Raw genomic sequence first — 19,720 nt, 5'->3', positions numbered from 1 at the left:
TCACAGTGGACGATAATAGGCTCGCTGCAGCGCAGCTCGACGCCATCGGCTCCATCTCATTGGTTCAACCGACCTGCCAATCAAGTGACGTACACATCCGGTATTTCGGAACAGAATAAGAGGAAAGAGAAGCGAGCGCGAGCGGCGTCTCGAGCGGAGATTCAGTCGGTCCGTGCACCGGAAACAGCGCCGTGAGGACTCTCTCTCTCTCTCTCTCTCTCTCTCTCTCTCTCTCTCTCTCTCTCTCTCTCTCTACACGTTTCCCTCCTTCTCTATTCGGACCCCATGTGGAGGATATCTGTGCGGTTTTTCCGGTCGGAGGAAGCGCTGGGAAGGTCGCTGAGGCGGCGGCGGCGCATCTCCGGGTCCAGAGCGGAGGAGTGAAGAACCGGAGCGGAACCGAGCGATACCGGGGACACGGTGCGCTTTACATCACAGCACCCGATAAAACTGGTATCAAACTAAAGCTACAGATCCGGCGCTGTGAGGAGGAGCAGATAGTTCGGTGTAGAGGTACGTGATCGGTTCTCATCACCACCGACGGTTTATCCATTAATACAGAAGCGCTGATGTTCGAGGTGTTCGAGGCTCCTGGTGGAGTTTATAACCTGCTGTTCCTGTGAAACTGTATGTTAAGACCAGCATCACAATACTGGTCACACTGTGAGGTTCGAAAGAAATACAATTCCAACTTTTCCATTTTTATCTCTTAATGAAACATTTAAGACACACTTGGCAGAGACAGCAGAGGACGACATTAATTTTATATTTATTATTATTTTATTATGAGAATCTTAATATTAAAAGTTCATCTATCATCAATACGAAAATAGGTGTAAGAGAAGGTGAAAGGATCCAACTGATGTCTCTAACTGATGTGTCCTGTATATGTACTTACTTGCGGTGCTAGCCCTCAGAACTGTGTGTGTGTGTGTGTGTATATATAAAATTCACTATGTAGTTCACGATTATGCTGTACAGAGTGACATTATTTTTTTTTCAGCACAACCTAGGCAATATGATGAACTGAATGTTATTTGTTTAACCAACTATACAAACATGACTTTAAATAACAATAATAACTAGAGACAGCTGATTGGCCGAACTCTCTGAGGGGCGGGATGAGAGGTACTGTACTTGAAACTGAAAAAGTACTGTACTGAAAAAGATGAGACGGAGTGGTAGAAGTAGCCTTAATGTGGGAGGAATTGGTTATAACTAAATTAGGAAGAATATCATAAAACTAAATAATAAAAAGAATAATACATGCATTTTTACTGTCCACTATTAGTTAATTAATCATGTATGGCAGATGGAGAGATTTTTTTTAAATGGTCAACAAATATACTCTGTGTGGAAAATACTGGATGATGATGATGATGATGATAAAGTCACCTTATTTCCCCGATTTTTCTGATTTCCTGCTCTGACTTGTCATGGTATTACACAATAGATAATACACAAAAGAGGTGCTCTATTCACACCAGGAATCCCTTCAGGGCATCGTTTCACACTTTCACTTTTGTTCTTGTAGAAGCCAGGACGCGTGTGTGAGTGTGTCAGGATAATTTTCGTACATCGAACCTATCTTATGACTGTAAGCCTTGTGAGTATAACAGTGTAATAAGTTTGAATCACAAGAATAATACTATTAGTAGTAGTGCTACAGGCAGGAGCGTACATGTCGCTGACGAGGACGCGCCTCAGGACGTTTGGACGGATTCTACTCCGTCCAGCAGGTAGACGTCAAGCAATTTGCGTCTCACAAATGCGACCTTTAAACTCGCGTTAACTTGCAAAGTTCCTCAGCACGCGCACAAGACTAAAAGATGTGCGTCAGCAGGCGTTTGTGGTCACATGACCTTTCATGGATGCGGAGCGTAGAGCGAAGTTGAGGGAGAGAAGAAAAAAAAAAAGACCTGAATGTATTTAATCTTCCTCTAATAACTCTCTGCTTTCACAGCCTTAATTTGTATACAAGGTTCTTTTTTTACCAGACATGTGAAAAGTCTCACATTGTTCCCACAAGCGAACACTTTGGTCACCTGACTTACAGTATTTTGACAGTATTTTGCGTAGCTCTGTCAAACATCTCCTTCACAGATGTTAAACACAAGAATGGAAGCCAAGGGTGCTAATATTTTTGTCTCCGCGTGCAGACTTGGTCAGGCGATCTAATGTACTTTACTGATCAAATGTACTAATCTGTTCACGCTAATCCCTGTTTATTTAATAAAAATTTTTTATTATTATTTGCGTAGAGGATGAATCACCTGTCGCTGAGTGAGCTGTGCTGCCTGTTCTGCTGCCCGCCGTGCCCGAGCCGGATCGTGTCCAAGCTGGCCTTCCTGCCCCCCGAGCCGACGTACACACTGCTGAGCGACGAGAGCGGCTCGCGCTGGACACTGCACCTGTCCGAGCGCGCAGACTGGCAGTACTTGGCGCGCGAGAAGGACTCAATCGAGTGCTTCATGACCCGCACGGTGCGCGGCAGCCGCATCGCCTGCATGTTCGTGCGCTGCTCGCCGAGCGCCCGCTACACGCTGCTGTTCTCGCACGGTAACGCCGTCGACCTCGGCCAGATGAGCAGCTTCTACATTGGACTCGGGTCGCGCATCAACTGCAACATCTTCTCCTACGACTACTCGGGCTACGGCGCCAGCTCGGGAAAACCGTCCGAGAAGAACCTGTACGCAGACGTCGACGCGGCGTGGCACGCCCTCCGAACCAGGTGAGATGACCAGGCTCCGCCCACAGGGTTTGCACTGGCTAATTCCAGACCAGAATTAGTTTTTCAAACAGGTTTTTCTCAAGGTTTTTGTTTTTTTTTACCTTAAATGATTGTTTTTAGGAATAGACAGTACAGTAGCTCTGAGCAGCGCAGATTCAGTGCAGGACACTGGACTCAGTTTTTGAGAAACGGGGTTTATAACTCTTACTGGAGTTTCTTTGTTTTAGCTTCTTGCGAGTGTTTATCATTTCTCACGAAGCTGTGAGTAACACGGACCTTTGACTCCACCCACTAATCGCCAACGCCCCTCCCACTCACCCTCAGCTCAGGGTTTGATTGGACGAGGAAATGTTCACATGGACTACGTGAGTCACGTTCATGAGAGTTTGTTTGGATTTTTCAAAAAAGAGTGTGTGAGTGTGTGTGAGTGTAAGCATGTTTTGTCCACAAGAACAGCTGCCACTCTTGGACCCTGTGTGTGTCCTTATTTGACAGACCATGTCCCAGAGAGCCTGCAGACACACACACACACACACACACACACACACACACACGCTTCAGTAAACAGTGAAACTGCTGATCTGTGATGTGTACAGTTTCAGCTGGTGGCCTTTCAGAAGTTTAAATCATACATGCACTTCCTCATTTCCTTAAAGTGATAACGGTCAATTCTTTACTTATACAAATAATCTGGAAGCCGCAATTTGCGCTTCGTGCCTCCGCAATGCGCGCAATCGTTTCACGTCCTGAGCAAACGAGAAAACCTGTTTGGAAAACCCAGTCCGGTCCCAGGTGCTTGTTTGCATTCGAACACGCCTCCTCCTTTCAGGCCAGAATTCACAGGCTCTTGTAGATTCTTGGGGACGGAGTTTCGTAAACACTGGCAGCGTGGTGTCAGATTTTCTGGTAATGATGTCGTGCAGCTTTGATGTTGTAACCATGTAAGTCATGTTTACTCACCAAACGAAACTCTCGGATCTGTACAGTCAGAGGACTGCGGCGTCCTACGTAGTACGCGGTTGTGTGGTCCTTTTAGAGCGCGGACGTGTCCTGAAATCCAAAGCGATTGAAATTATGTCAACCAGACTATAATAGTTTAAAATATTACCTTCAGCAATTAAAACGGTTTACGGAAAAGTAACAAATTATTATTATTATTATTATTATTATGCTTTAATAAATTTATGTTCTGGAAAGTCTGTTCAACAAAAAACCCAATGTAGAGGATCTGTCATTAGAATGATGGAGATCTGGGAATGTGTTCTTTCTCTGACAGCTGGAAGAATGGCAGGAGAGTTTAACATAATGCTCCTGATGTAGCATCTCTTCACTGTCAAGAGATGAAGGAGACAGCAGGACACAGAGAGGGAAGAACATGCACACTGAGAGAGAGACGTAAAAGTCATTGAAACTTCCCCAGTCCTTGTTTTTTCTTTGAACAGGGTTCGTTCCATTTTTGGCTTTTCCCCTGCCACATTTCAACCTCACACAGGATTAATCCATCACTCTGAAAGCGTGGGCCGTGATTTGTATGAGAATCTCTCGTACGGGAACAGGATCGTCGAAGTTACACCACGTTCATGGGTAATTAGTCATCGTCCATCTAGGAACCTCTGTAATCCAACTAGGGACAGTGGAGGCCAATAGTGATTGTTGTATTTATTCCCACCTCGGTAGGACCTTCGCTCAACATTCACACGCTATGGAGAAATTTAGGAACATACAAGCTCCATGCACGTAGACCCTGAGGCGGGAATCGAACCCGTCCCCTGGAGGTGCAAGGCGACAGTGCTAATATGCCGCCATAGTTATACAGATGATTAATGAGTTCTGAAGGATTCCTAAGATTTTGTTTGACTCCTGTCGTCCTAGCGCATGCTTTAAAAGACGTCACCAGATAAAGTATGACATGAAGCAAGCATTTGCTCTTGTGTATCGAAAAACAGGAAACTGGCAAGCGGTGTTATCTACGCTAGACTAGCGATGTGTTACATCTACAGTGCATAGTATCTGTACACCATGATGCATGTTGCAGCTGCTGAGCGTTTTTTTTTTTTTTTTTTTTTTTTTAAAGGATTTCCAGTAACAACAATGATTTTGTTCATAAATGTTAAGAACTTCTGGTCTCCAAACAACCGAGTACTATGTCTGAAAGAAATTCTTTGTTCCAGACTTCATAATCCTCCAGGACGATCACAAGACTGCTCGAGGGAGAGAGAGAGAGAGAGAGAGAGAGAGAGACTCCTCCCCAAACCTAGGATTATCATGTGAACTTTTAAAACGGATGTTATGGAGCATCGTTGTTTAGAGAATGAGTGGTGTGCACTTCCCAAGTCAAAGATATCAAAGATTCTCCAATCAGACAGGAGGAAGCACAGCGTTTGAATGCGAAGCTGTGGGATCTGCAGTTATTGGAAGATAATTAAGTCCAAGTGGTGACCCTACCTCTGTTGTGTTTCTTACTTTTTCTTACGTTTCCCTCAATGCCTTGGGGGTTACGGGCAAAGTGCAGTGTTTTTCCTGTTCCTAGGAATATGCTGTTCTGACCTCGGATCAGCGTCGCCATTCCTGGAATCTTTCCGAGCCTCTGTTCCAGTTTAGGGGTTGCAGTCCCAGTGGGACGTGTAGGGCTTTAACCTAGTTTTGCTTACAGTCTCTTGTATTTCTCCAGCTTGTCATGTGACCTCTTTCAGGGTGGCCACTGGGTCTGGTGAGTTCACCATTGCTCATCCTTTATCTATGTAAAGTTCTCACACGGTCATTGCCTTATTGTTGTGTTTTATTTTCCTTTCTTTTTTCCAGTTCAATACTTTCTATGGTTTTGTGCTTTTGGACTTGGGAGTGGTTCACAATCCCACTGTACAATGCCTGCTATACAGTCTGCTTTACAGTTCTCCGGCTCCACCTCTCAGTGTTTGCCGCATTTGTCTGTTGAATTGTCTCTTAGCCCGTTTCATCTCAGATTCAGTCAAGGAGTGGCAGGGGGAGATGATTTTAGAGACAATTGAGTTGGTGCAGACAGACTTGAGGGAGCAGGTGGTTGTTATCTTGATGGTAATGTTGACATGAAAACAGTGAGGATAGTGGTTGGGGGAGGTGGTGGATCTTGGCGGCGTTGAGGGCGGTGAGCAGATGCTGATGGTAGATGATGTGGACCATGTCGGTGGTGGATTTGGATGGAGGGGTTGGTAGATGTTGGGAACAGGGTGTATGGTGCAATTGGATGGTGAAGTATGGCGATGACGTTGGTAGAGTTCGTAGCTGTTTTTGGACTGTGTGGATGGTGAAATTAGTTGGTGGAGTGTGCTGATGGCAGTGGTGGAGCTGGTAGATGTTCGCATCCAGGTGGATGGTGGAGTTGAATGGTGGTGAAAGCAACATGGATGGTGGAGTAGATAATGCAGATGGATGGATGGATGGATGGATGGATGGATGGATGGATGGATGGCACATTATTGTTCTTCCTTACCTGAACTTTGGCTCTCAAGCAATTAGTGATGCGTACAGTAGGTTTTTGTTTTTTTTACACTTAGCGTGTATGTTGAGTGTGTGTTTGTTCACACAGTCAGGGGTGTTGCCTGAAAGATGAGTATACACAGGATGTGCACTGCAAGAGCTGGATCCACCCTGCTGCCTGTCTGGACAGGTGAGTCAGCGTTGAGTAAGCAGGTGTGTCTGTTTTTGACTAAACACACATACGTTCACGATCCATACACATTATGTGTAGCTGAGGAACAGGTTGCTCAGAGCATGACGCTGCTGTGCGTAATCAGCAGATACGCTGGATGGGAGTCTCATCTGGTCAGGAGGGATCCATCTGTCACATCCGGGAAAGAAAGAATTGGGGGGAGGAAAGGGGAAGTATGGCAGCATCGGAGAGCAGGGAATACATCTGGGGAATGTGGCAGGATGAGGATAAGGAAAATACAGGGACAATAAGCCCGGGGGGGGCGGAGCTGCGAGAGATACCAGGAAGGAAGGGGGGAGAAAATGGGTAAGTCGGTGAAAAGCAGAGAGGGAGGATGGTTAGAATGAGCAAAGGTATGTGTAAGAAAGAAAAATAGAAAAGATATTAGGAGTGAAAAAAAAAAATCTAAGGTTAGAAAAATGGCAGAAAAAAAGCTTAAGGTGAAATAAAGAAAGAAATATCAAAAGCAAAAGAAGCATAGAGCTAAAAAAGGCAATGAAGGAAGTAAAAAAGAGAATTAAGAATCAAAAGAAAAGAAGCAGGGTGACCAAAAATAAAGGCGAGACAGAAGTGTACTCATGGAGAGAGAGAAAGAGACTCGATTATATAGAGGGATGACAGAAGGAGTAAAGAGAAGGAGACAGATGGGCAGAAGGAGCAGACGGTGGCTGTAGGGGATGTTGGAGATCGAGTGGACACTGGGGACGGAGAGAGGAATGGAAAGAGACCGATCGGGGGAGAAAAAAAGGTCATTATATGGACAAAAAAGACGGAAATAAAGGACGAGAGACGGAGGGAGTCAGTGCTACACTGAGACATGTACTCCATTCAAAACCAGTTTCATTTGCATTCTTCTATTTTTTTTCAGCCCTGTGTGTGTGGAGGGGGGTGGGGCGTGGCAGGTCGGGTCAAATATTGATTGGTCGCCTGGCAACTAATTTCTCAGTGTGACGTACCGGTGCTGTCTCTCGGTGATCTCCTGTCCAGAAAGGAAAAAATAATAAGAAATGAAATCTTGAGTGTATTGCAGCTTTACATAACTCGAGAGTTCAGGACTTTGAGTTTTACCAACAAGTCTATTCTTCAAACGCGTCCTTTAATTAACGTAGAGAGGAAGGAACAAAAATAAAACAAAAGAAAAAAAGTCTGATCAGAAGTCAGCTGATTACTAGCTTCTAAGCAGTTATTTTTAAGAGCGTGACGGAGCTCAAGGTATATTATCATATCAACAGATGTGAACCCAGATAAGGTGAGTGTGACAAGAGAGAATTTATGTCCTATATAGATTAATTGCAGTATACCAGTGAAAATGTTATCTGACGATAACGGCTTGTCTTATCTTGAGAAACCAAGTGTGTGATCATGACTTCCTCTTGTGTTTGTCTACAACAACGGGTCTTAAAGAAAGTGAAAGAACGAGGAAAGAATAGGGAAGGATGTGGCAACTTGAGCAAAGGGGGCATTTTCACATCAGGGCCCTGGGATCATTTGCGAGAACACTTGACCCTAAAGTCTGGTTCATTTTGATTAATAAGAACGCAATTGTTCCACGCTCAGGAACCGTACCCAAGTTGGAGGTCTCGGGAATGATACAGTGCATGCTTGGACACGGATATGGAAGCCAATCGTACCTGAGAACCCATACACAGACTCACTCACACACTACGGGCAATTTGGAAACATCAATTAGTCTAATCTGCAGGTCTTTGGACTGTGGGAGGTACCCGGAGGAAACCCACCAAGCACAGGGAGAACATGCAAACTCCAGGTACTCAGAGACTGGAACTGAACCTGGCCGGGAAATGAACCCTGGAGATGCAGGGCGACAGTACTAACCACTACACCACCGTCTTGGCCAGTACAAATCGATTATGCCTACATAGTGATGATTGGCGTGTGGCAGGGATTATTTTTGAGGTTTCTGACTTCAACAGGTTTGCGAAGATTCTAGGAATGGTTAACGCGCATACTGTATTTGACGAAGCGTCTATAGCGCCACCATTAGGCTGGTTGCTGCAAATCTACTTGCAGTGGAAAATCAGGCTACAAGAAATAACCCTAACAATAATTATAATAAGAGGACAAACTGCAGTATGTGCGTGTGCTACTATGACTACATAAAATAATAACAATAATGATTAAAAATAGCTGAGATTAGATTAGAAATCTATCAAAGATTAGATGTTTAGATTTTGGTCCATATTTGTTTCCTTCCCCTAATGGAAAAGCAGTTGCAAAACGTTGTACCTTTTATAGATTTCCCCCTAAGTTACCCAACAGCTGTATATCACTGATGAAATCAAAACCGCCCCTTGGCCAGTGACTCGTCGTAAATCTGTTTACAAATTGTAATGAGTATGTCTCTGCGGGGGGAGGGAGGGAGAGAGAACCCTCCATAGGGCTCATGTTTTCTGTTCACAGATAAGAACGCTGCTAAACTCGTTTCCAGAGGTGATATCCTGACCGCAGATGATCACATGATGACACAGAGCATGTGTTTCGTTTGGTTTTTTTGTTTTTGTTCACCAGCCTAACACAATATTCGGCTTCCGCTGTATTCCACGCCGGGAGAAAACCATGTTCTCAATTACGAGAGCTGACCGCGACGTGCTTGTCATTGTTTGATTGTTATACCATACAAGTTACATGTCTAGCTTGGAAATGTTTGATCGAAGGATCCTAGAAAGAAGCTAAATGATGTGGTGTGTTCTACTGGGTTTATAAGGGATATTTTGGCCGCAGCAGACTGGTGAAGGATCTATGAAGATTATTCAACTCTGGTTCTGTCCTCATCTCACATGCATGTCATGTTTGTTTAAACGGCGTGAAATATCCCAGCGCAATCTGTCAACCAGTGATGAGGACCGAGCCGTTGCTCGACGTGGAAGCTACTCCTATTACAGTTTTTTTTTTTCAGTGTGTATGTTTACTTTTTATTTGCATGTCAAGGACCGTAGCGTTTGCCTACTGGGCGTCGACCGATCTCGTCCTCATGAGCGTCATTGAGCTGTTAATCCTCACTGATTTAGAAGTATTGATGACCTTGGGGTTGAGTAAATACTACAAATTAAAATAAACAGCAAAAAGAAGCGTAGTGTGTTTATGTCCGTGTTTTTTTTTTTTTCCCTCCCCTTTTTCCCACCTCTTTAGGTACGGTATAAGGCCAGAGAACGTGATTATATATGGACAGAGTATTGGGACGGTGCCGTCTGTGGACCTGGCTGCACGTTACGAGAGCGCCGCGGTCATCCTGCACTCTCCGCTCACCTCAGGCATGCGCGTGGCCTTCCCCGACACCAAAAAGACGTACTGCTTCGACGCCTTCCCCAAGTATGTCCGGTTTTATGTATTGTTTTATGTATCTGTTCATAAAACAAAAGCTGCGTCTCGTACGTTAAGTTATACATCGCTGCTCAAAATTTTAGGATCACTTGCAAATTTCTTTGTTTTTCTGTGGCGATTTATTTTCTAAATTCTACGACAATACTAAAGATTTCAAAACTATGAAATAATACATATGTAATAAGGCACTTATGTAACAACAACAATACTTACTTACTCACTTATCTTCTATACCGCTTTATCCTGTATTCAGGGAACGGAGGGGGGCCTGGAGCTTATCCCAGGAGACTTAGGGCACACACACACATACACACACACACACACATACTCATTCACACACTACAGGCAATTTGGGAACGCCAATTAGCCTAACCTACATGTCTTTGGACTGTGGGAGGAAACCGGAGTACCCGGAGGAAACCCACCAAGCACAGGGAGAACATGCAAACACCATGCACACAGAGACAGGAATCGAACCCAGGCTCTGTCGCCTTGCACCTCCAGTGTTAACCACTACACCAGAGTGCCGTCACAACAGTCAGTTGTTATTTTGTGTCTAGTATGTGTGCAAAACCCATCAAGCACCATGATGAAACTGTCTTATGAAGACCTTCCTAGGAAAACGAGACCAAAACTTACCTCTGCTACAGATCAGATACAAATCACCACTTAACAAACGGCAGATCCCAGGACATAGTGGAATTACGGCAAACAAACAGGATGACATAGCAGCAAAACAAGTCCCACCCCCTCAATGACTTTAAGAAACTGATACAACAATATATATTAAATAAATGTCAAGCAAAATGGGAACAAAACCAAAATAAACCCATTGGTGGGGAAAAGATGCTTTCACTCCTTTAAATCCAGACACAACCAAGTCGTATATTGAAGGTGCCGTATAGATGTATTAAAGGGTGAAGAAGCTCCAAAATTTAAGCACTGTATCACTACTCTAACCATAAAGCATATACTTTTGACCTGCCCAAGTTTTAATACCATAAGAAAACTATTTCCACCAGAACAAATAAAAAAAAATATTCTGCAAGACAAAACTAGAAAAAACTTTTTAGCAAAAATGCACCTAAAGAACCATATGTAAAGTCTTGTTCTTCTAGCCAGGGCCATGTTATAATGTCATATTTAATTATTATTATTATTATTATTATTTACTTTTTTCCACAACCCTCTAAATCCCTTACACTGAACCATATTATATTGGTTTGAATAAGTTAGTTTAATGTTTAATATGTTCAGTATCTGCCATGAAATAGCCTGAGAAGCTGATATGGCAATAAATCCTAATGCAAACAAACAAACAGCACCTCAGGTTAGAGCCGTTATGAAGGCTTTACAGATCATGAGTAGCCGAAACGTCTCAAAATCAACTGTCCAGAGGAGAATATTGTGTATTTTAAACACCTTCAGAACTGCTTTATAGTGTAGAAAGAAATAAAAATCAGGAACGACCATGGAGTTAGAAAGTGATCCCAAACTTTTGATTGGTACTGTAAATATTTTAAGGATAATATTAATAGTTTATATTTATATATTAATTAAAATTTAAATGCTGTTTTATTTATTTATTTATTTATTTTAAAAAATTTTGTCCATCCCACAGCATCGATAAGATCTCCAAGGTGACGTCGCCGGTACTGTTGATCCACGGCACAGAAGACGAGGTGATCGACTTCTCGCACGGCCTGGCCCTGTACGAGCGCTGTCAAAGGCCCGTGGAGCCGCTGTGGGTCGAGGGCGCCGGGCACAACGATGTCGAGCTCTACGGCCAGTACCTCGAGAGACTCAAGCAGTTCATCAGCCAAGAGCTCGTCAACTTGTAGGACAGCGACGACAAAAAAACTAAACTAAAATAAATAAATAAAATAAACACACAAGGCTCCCGACTGCATCTCACACACTGACAACTGGGAACTCCATAGACTGCCTTAGGTTCAGGCATGTGCCGATAGTCATACATCCAGTGATTATATAAGACGATATTGTTATCACAGAACGAACATGATCACTACCTCTGTGTTCCACTTGAGAGGAGGTGCGGGTTTTTTTTTTTTTTGCTTCTTTCTCCAGCAGCATCCGTAGCATGACATCGTGTCCTGATTAAAGATCCCATAATTCCATTCAGCACACGTTGTGGAGAAAAGCAGGCGGACAAAACTGGCACTGCTGCTCCAGTTACAAGCTACAGCGCTTTTTTTTTTTTTTTTTTTTTTGTATTTAAACTGTGATGAAACTTGCTCCTGGTGCTGGAGTACATCCTGTCCTGCGTGATCTTAGTGTCCCTTGTGTACACATGTTACACAAGGGAAATACTAAAGACCAGGCTTGAAAACCTGTGTTACATGAAACAATGTGATGTTGGCATCATGCCTCATGTCTGTGCTAACACCTGAACCCTGACATCTCGATTAGAACGGTCGTCTTTTTATTTCCTATTTGTGTGTAAAACCCACTGTGTATTACAGCTTATAGAGAGTGTGTGTGTGTGTGTTGGTGCATGTAGGTGTGTGTGCGAGTCGGCAGGAGTATTGTGTGCACTGAACGCATTCTCAGGTTTTTTTGAATTGTTGAACCCCGCATGATTGGCCTCAACGTTTTGAAATTCGGTCACGTTGAAATAAGGAAATGTTTTGAAACTGTAAACGCTTGCTCTCTGAATTAGTGAAGATGGAGGTGTAAAGTTTTGAAAGGGCGACGTTGCACAGTCGGTGTAACTCTACTAATCGGGCAAATCTGCATGCTCGGTGTAAGATTTTGCACCAGTAAACGCTGCACGCTTGTCACAGTACGGAAACACACATTAGCATGAACAGTAGCCCAATGAAGCATAGAAAGAACAAACCGAATACCCTTTAAGTATAATAGCTGCCACGCTTGCTTTAAGCTGATAAAGATCTTGCTTTGTCAAATCATTCTATGTTCCGACATCATCTTAGTGTGCTTAGTCAGTTGAGTTCCTCAACCACCTGCTTCAAGTCCAGGAAACCTTCTTTTTCTTTTCTTTCCTCTGCTGTGTTCACTTTAATGATATTGAATTCTCCAGGAATACTGAGTTCTGATTGGCTCGTGCCATACGGATTCTGTGGGCGTCGCTGTTAAGGATGACAGCATCATCTGTAGCTGCACCACTCCAGTTGATCATAGATGAAGATGTATACAGTACATGATATACTGTATGACTATGATGACTGTTTGTAAATCTCATTCGTATGTATGATTGTTTTTTAAGTCCTGAAATTATACCAGTTCAGATTATTAATACTAATAGAACTTGAAATTATTATTATTATTATTATTACAGTGGTCTTGTTGGAATAGACATCTATTAAATGATTTTGTTTTTTTTTTTCCTATGATGTCCTTCGGTTTTGGAAGGAAACTGTCGTGTATGTACCAATGATCTAAACAATAGTTAAAGTAAAAGAAGAGAGAAATAAAATGTGAGAAGAGTGAAAAAGCATGTGATGGAACTTATTTATTATGACACTGTCTGTTCAACAGCATACGGTACACCAAAACCAGGATGTTCATTTACATTTCACTCGTGTGTATGTATATATAACGTGAAACATTCTACTGTAGATTCATTACATGTAAAGTGAAATAAAGTATTTCAAACTTTTTTTAGTTTTAATTTCGATGATTAAGGCTTACAGCTCATGAAAAATGTATAAATCCAATATCTCAAAAATGTTACAGTATTTTCAAATCAATCAACTGTATACATTACCAGTATAGAAATATCCAACATTTGAAAAGGACAATATGTTTTTTTATGTACTCAGTATTTGGTTATGGCTCCTTTAACATGAATTACTGCATCAGTGTGGTGTGGCATGGAGGTGATCAGCCTGTGGAATTGCCGAGGCATTACTGAAGACTAGGTTGCTTTAATGGTAGCCTTTAGTTCATCTGTATGGTTCAGTGTTTTGCATCTTACTCTTAATAACATTACACGGGTTTTCTGTAAGGATCTGGTCAGGTGAGTTGGCTGGCAAAGTAATATCATGATCAGTAAACCTGTTAGTGGTAGTTTTGGCACTGTGAGCGGGTGCTAAGTCCTGCTGGAAAAGGAAATCCAAAAAGCATCTTTATAAAGCGCGTCAGCAGATAGAAACATGTAGTGCCCTAAAATCTCATGGAAGACAGCTGTGTTGACTTTGGACTTGATTAAACGCAGTGGACCGACACCAGCAGATGACACGCTTGGCACCCAAATCATGACTGACTGTGGAAACTTCAGTGGCTTTACACAGATACTGCACAGTATTTATCCTGTACGAGCAGTAATTTACTCTAAATATTATCTTCGAGATACTGGAATTCTGATTTTCAAGAGCTGTAAGTCATAATCATCAAATAAAGTGTGATAAAGGCTATAATATTTCACAATATGTGCAATGAATCTACAATCTATAGGAATATGTAGTATAGTTTAGAATATGTTCTAAAAACTATTCCAAGTATAAGAAAAATTGTGTAAGGAAAACATTTATTTATAAAACAAATATGCTTATCATTTTTATTGTTAAAAATGGGGAAAAAAATAATGCTCTTTATATAAGAATATCCTTTTTTTTTATTTAAATAGCTTTTAAGAAAAAAAAATTAATGTTGATAGATGGAACTGTTCAATTACTGTCGCGACTGCATTTACTGAAGTAAGTCCTCTGGCGTTATAGTTTATGTATAGCATCATTTCTTTCCTTGTCTTAAAGCCAGAAAGTTGCTCAGTGAGTGAAAGAAGAACCTGAAGAAATATTTCCGAAACTTCTTACAGTCAAATATGTAAAGAATTGTGCTCATGTATAACATTTGGGCGTTTATACCTGACTATAGTATTACTGAATTTAAATCAAATTAAAATTTTATTTGTCACTTACACAGTACGATATGCAGTGAAAATGTCCACTCTTACTGTACTTGATTACATTTCCAAGAAAAAGTTGATTGATGTAAAAAAAATTATAATAATAAAAAAATGTGCGTTTGAAGAATCCGCAAAAAAAAAAAAAAACAGTTAAGTTTGGCTAATTTGTTATGGTTAAATGGATATATTTACAGGCAGGTAAACTGAGCGTACATTCCCTTTGCTAGCATACATTAGCAGACAATCAAATTCCAGTTAATAGGAAACATTATGAGACAAATCAGTAACGTTGCTTTAAAATAAAAACACATTTACATACATAATTAAACAAAGGGCCGGGCTGCGCTTCACTTTTAACTTAATTGCAGCTTACAGTTTTAGATTTGCATGAAGTTCATACAAGGTTCAAAGTTTCTCACTTTTTTTTTTTTGGAGCATTTTGTTTGATGTTCTGCGAATGTTTCGAAAACATTTGTGCAACACTTTAAGAAGTATATTTGTACGTTCTAAGAATGTTCTTCCATAACGTTTTGGAAACATTTCAGTCAGGTTTGTTCAGCGTTTAAATAACTCCATTACAGTTGTAGCTTGTAGTAAGGTTTATAATTTAGAAAATATATAACTACTTTCAATATACAAATATGGGAATGGCTGGAAGATAAAGTCATAAGTATTCTATCGGTTATTAACCTGGACATTTGACTTTGTATTACTTGATCACATACGAATGTAGCATTTTTTCTCCTTTTACTTTTCACCTTTTGTCTTTATTTCATGTCTATATTTTAACATTATGTCTACATTCTCCCACTGATGAAATATGAGTGCTTCATTCACCAAGAAACGTAAGTAAACTTTTGCTAAAGCTAACTAACAACAGGCTTCCCATCGCTTTAATGTTAGCTAGCATGATGATAGCTCTGACTGTACAAACTAGCTGAAAACTAAAAGTTAGCTGGGTAACAATAGCAACACTTTCTTTGCCCTCTGGTCTTAAATGAGTAACGGAGCAAATCGAGTGCCTTGAACGTAGCATACATGCTAACTGGGTTGAAAAAGGTTGGAATTAATTATAATTATTTTTTATTCTTTTAGTCTATGATTTAGGTCACAGTTGCTTTTTTAAGTGACCTTATCAATGGAAGATATAGTAAAAAAAAATAATAAGAAAATATAATAAAATAATAATAAAACAATCCTTTCCTCTCCTAATGTTCTGGAACATTCCAAACATTTCACAGGGGTGAGTGAAACTAAAGTAAATATTATTTCATGACCTATAATGGATGAATTACTGCATGACTATGACGATGACGAAGAAAATGATGTTTAACAGATTTAAACATGAATATTGATAGTGTATGGTACACGCTCAGGTTGTCATGGCAGCCATTTTAGATGTGTTGGAGGTACCTTGTACCTTTTACAAAATTTGACATGTTGTAACTGTAGATTTACCCTTCAGGTTGAAGGTTTCAGCTTTTGGGCCACATTTAGTAACAAATCAACACTGTAATTTACAGTAGAGAGAAAGCTCTATGGAAGAAAAACATTCACGTCCTGGCCAACATTAATGAGGGAAGACTGACTGGAATCCAGGAGCATTTTAATCACGCTTCACTTCACATGCTTAAAACATTGCTGAACCTTTGAACACACACACACACACACACACTTAGTGTTTAACCTTTTCTTGACCTTTCATCACTAAGATGATGAGCAGATTGAAAGATAATCACCTGGATGAACCTAAAGCCTGTGTAATTATGAATCATATGGCAACTGTGTTTTTTTCTGTCTGAAATAAAATCGTATGTCGAAAGTAAATAATTAAAACAATTTAATCATTTTATAGTAGAATAACTTGAATATTTTACTGCATTCAGCCTTCATTCGTGAAAATGATTCCTCATTCCTCTAGAACCGCTTTTTTCAATTTTAGTTCCAGAGTATGCCTGTTTCATCTGGGAAGAAAAAATTAAATAAATCTATATTTGATAACCTGGTCATTCGGTACGTTCAATTCATCAGCTGACTTTATTTTATTGCCACATAACGTTACTGAGCCCAGACCTGACCAACTGACTCAACCCCAGATCAGATCAGAGGCTTGTACAGTGGACACTATGCATTATGAGTGCATCGCTTCCTGTGCTTCCCTTCGTACCCTGACTCTGGAATAAGGTCAGTCTGGACTCATCAGATCACATTACCTTTGTCCATTGTTCCAAAGTCCAATCTTTATCCTCCTTAGCACGAACTTGTTAGTCTCACTAATGAGTGGTTTTCTTATGGTCACACAGCTGTTTGGTCCCAGTCCTCTTCACATTGTGTGTGTTTGTGTGTGTAAATGCTCTATTAACCATCACTGTGATTTCTACTGTTGATTTGTATGCTGCAACTTTACCAAGCGTTTAAGGTATGTCCAATCCTGAATTTTTTTTTTTTCCAACAACATTTATTCCAGTTTTAATAATTGTTGGAAAGTTCCTAACCCAATTCCAGTAATTTCAGTAATTCCAATTCCAAAAAAAACCTCTTTGGGTGTTTTCATTGCTTAATGTAGGTTAATAACTAGACCTTTTTTAAACAGTTAGATTTTTTTCTTTGTTTTCACAGGCAGTATAAATATAAGATGGAAGGGGCTAAAAAAAAGTCCTACTGATTTTGTCTTTAGTCTTGAAAGAGTAAAAAATTTTCCAAGTCTGTACTCAAAATCCTTCATTGTTTTTATTGATCTATGTGTTGATTTGTTTATTAGCTTGTTATTTTTTCCTGGGTTTGTATGTAGGAATCCTATATTGTATTGTTTCTAGGTTTAGCCTGATATGTATTTATTATACTTGCATTTACTCTTAATTGTATATCTAATTTATAGTTTATATCTATAGTATATCTATATTTTATTTAATGTAGAAAAAAATCCCCATAAGTAAGTTTTACGCTCAGACATTTTTACATAGTTCACATCTGCCCTAAGTGACATTGAAACCTAAAAAATGTTTCTGAAAGATTGTATGGAGAAAAAGCTTGTAGTACAGCGCCCCCTTGTGGAGAACATTCAATATCTCTAATGTATCGCAGACCTTCAAACGTGTCACTTTTTAAAGAATAAAAAGCAAAAAAGAAAAACTGTGTAAAGAACAGATCAAATCACTTCCTATTTATTTTACAACCCAGAGGTCAGAGAGGTCACTTTAGCAGCCTGAAGGAGCTGACCTTTGACATTTGTAGCCTGAAATAAGAGATGAGATAGAAAACAAAGATTAAAAAAACAGCTGTTTTAAGATGTTTTTGTGGATTGCTAATGATAAGATTGAGTTGTGTTGACTCGTGGTTTTACAGCTTTGTTTCTCAGAGAGTCACACGGCCGCTCCTTAAGGGGTCAAGGCTAATGGTGGGGTTGAGTAATATGGACAAGGGTTTTACTTCATCTGTGACAGTTTTCTGAAGGACACAGCTGGTAGTACAATAATCATTTCAGGGAAACTAACATGCTTTATTTTAATGCACTTATAAATCAGTGAATGGTATTGTTTCTGTAGTAACAAATTAAACAAGGACCTGATGGCACAGAATAATTTTTTATATGGTGAAAGTTTTCTGTAGGTCGTCATTTATTTCACATTTCTAAAGGGGATTTCTAGTGAAATACACCCTGGAAAGGACCCACGTCTATAACAGTGTGACATGCTCACACACTCACCCACACCTAAAGGGAATTTATCTTAGAGAAGCTAGCTACAGGTATGTTTTTTTAAAGGTGGGAAAAAACCTGAGAAGACAGAGAGGAAGTCCAGACGTGACCAGGATTGAACTGAAGAGGAACACCGTCTGAGGTAAAGCTATAAATTAAACTTTTAATAGAAAGATTTTAAGTAGAGAGAGTATAAAACACATAATGTTACGGTTTAAATACTTAGCATGTGCACATGGCTTTAAAATACAGTTGCATTTGAAATTATTCAACCCACATTCAAGTTTTTTTTGGCCAAAATTACTAACATGCAGCTGTTTGTAATAAATCAGTGAAACGAAAACAGAACTACTACAGTATTAGAATTATTCAACCCCTTGATGAGAAACATCTTCAGTCCTTAGTAGAGCCCCATTTAGTTATTATGACCTGCTGTAAATGTGATGTATAGCCAGACTCTGGGAGTGTTTCTAAGCGATCTTAGCCCATTCCTCTTGGGCAATGGCCTCTAGGTCAGTAAGATTCCTTGGTTTGTATGCTGGAACTGGCTTTTTTCAAATCCTGCCAAAGATTTTTTTTTTTTATTGGATTTAAGTCAGGAGAATGTGATACCACACTAGAACCCTCCAATACTTCATCGGTCAAGATGATGTTTGACTATGAACTATTGCCAGGGGTTCATTGTCCTTTTGGAACGTCCAGTGATGCTGTAGTTTCAGCTTCTTCACAGATGGCATGACGTTTTCTTCAAGAATTCTTGAGCAGCCCCAGAGCATCACAGAGCCACCACCATGATTCACTGAAAGCAGAGTGCACTTTGTGCATAGGTTTTATTATTTCTCCTCCAAATATACTGCTGGTTCATACGCACAAATAGTTCAGGTTTTGTTGAATCAGTCAATAGAATTCCCAAACCTTTCATATGGTTTTTTAACACATTGAAGCCGACTTTTTTGTGTGCTGTCAGTAGCAGGGTAGATCTTAGGGTTGTTCAGTATGCGTCTTATAGTGCAAAGTGAAACTTTAGTGCATGCCGCTAACAGAGCTTTCTGTAGGAACTTTGCAGTCAAATGAGGGTTTCCCAAAACTTGCCTCCTCAGGAATGTGGTAGATTCAGCCAGTGATAGCTTCCTCTTTCTGCCATGTACAGGTAGTCTAGCTACTGTTCCTTTAACTTTAAACTTGTGAAATGGGATTCCTACTGTATTTCTAGTAACATTTATTACTTTTACTATTTTTTTATGTCCTTGTCCTTGTTTGTACAAGGCAATGATCTCTTTTCTTAACTTCATGAACAACTCTCTTGACTTTCTTTTCATTTCTGACATGCAGTCAAACTTCTCCAGCAGCAAATCACTAGTAAGTCAAGGTATT

The 19,720-nt window shown here is 40.4% G+C and overlaps 1 protein-coding gene across 1 annotated transcript; it reads left to right on the top strand.

The window, feature by feature from the left end:
• Window positions 1–247: 247 nt before the first annotated feature.
• On the top strand, window positions 248–13,408 carry abhd17b (abhydrolase domain containing 17B, depalmitoylase). The gene is made up of 4 exons (XM_053481271.1): window positions 248–513; window positions 2,262–2,731; window positions 9,570–9,749; window positions 11,383–13,408. The coding sequence occupies exons 2-4, from the start codon at window positions 2,265–2,267 to the stop codon at window positions 11,600–11,602; spliced, it is 867 nt and encodes a 288-aa protein (XP_053337246.1). The 5' UTR covers window positions 248–513; window positions 2,262–2,264; the 3' UTR covers window positions 11,603–13,408.
• Window positions 13,409–19,720: the final 6,312 nt, after the last annotated feature.

The sequence above is a fragment of the Clarias gariepinus genome, chromosome 21 (assembly GCF_024256425.1).
Source record: "Clarias gariepinus isolate MV-2021 ecotype Netherlands chromosome 21, CGAR_prim_01v2, whole genome shotgun sequence".
Taxonomy (NCBI): domain Eukaryota; kingdom Metazoa; phylum Chordata; class Actinopteri; order Siluriformes; family Clariidae; genus Clarias; species Clarias gariepinus.
Note: the sequence above shows the minus strand (reverse complement) of the source record. Positions and strands in the feature narration are given on the sequence as shown.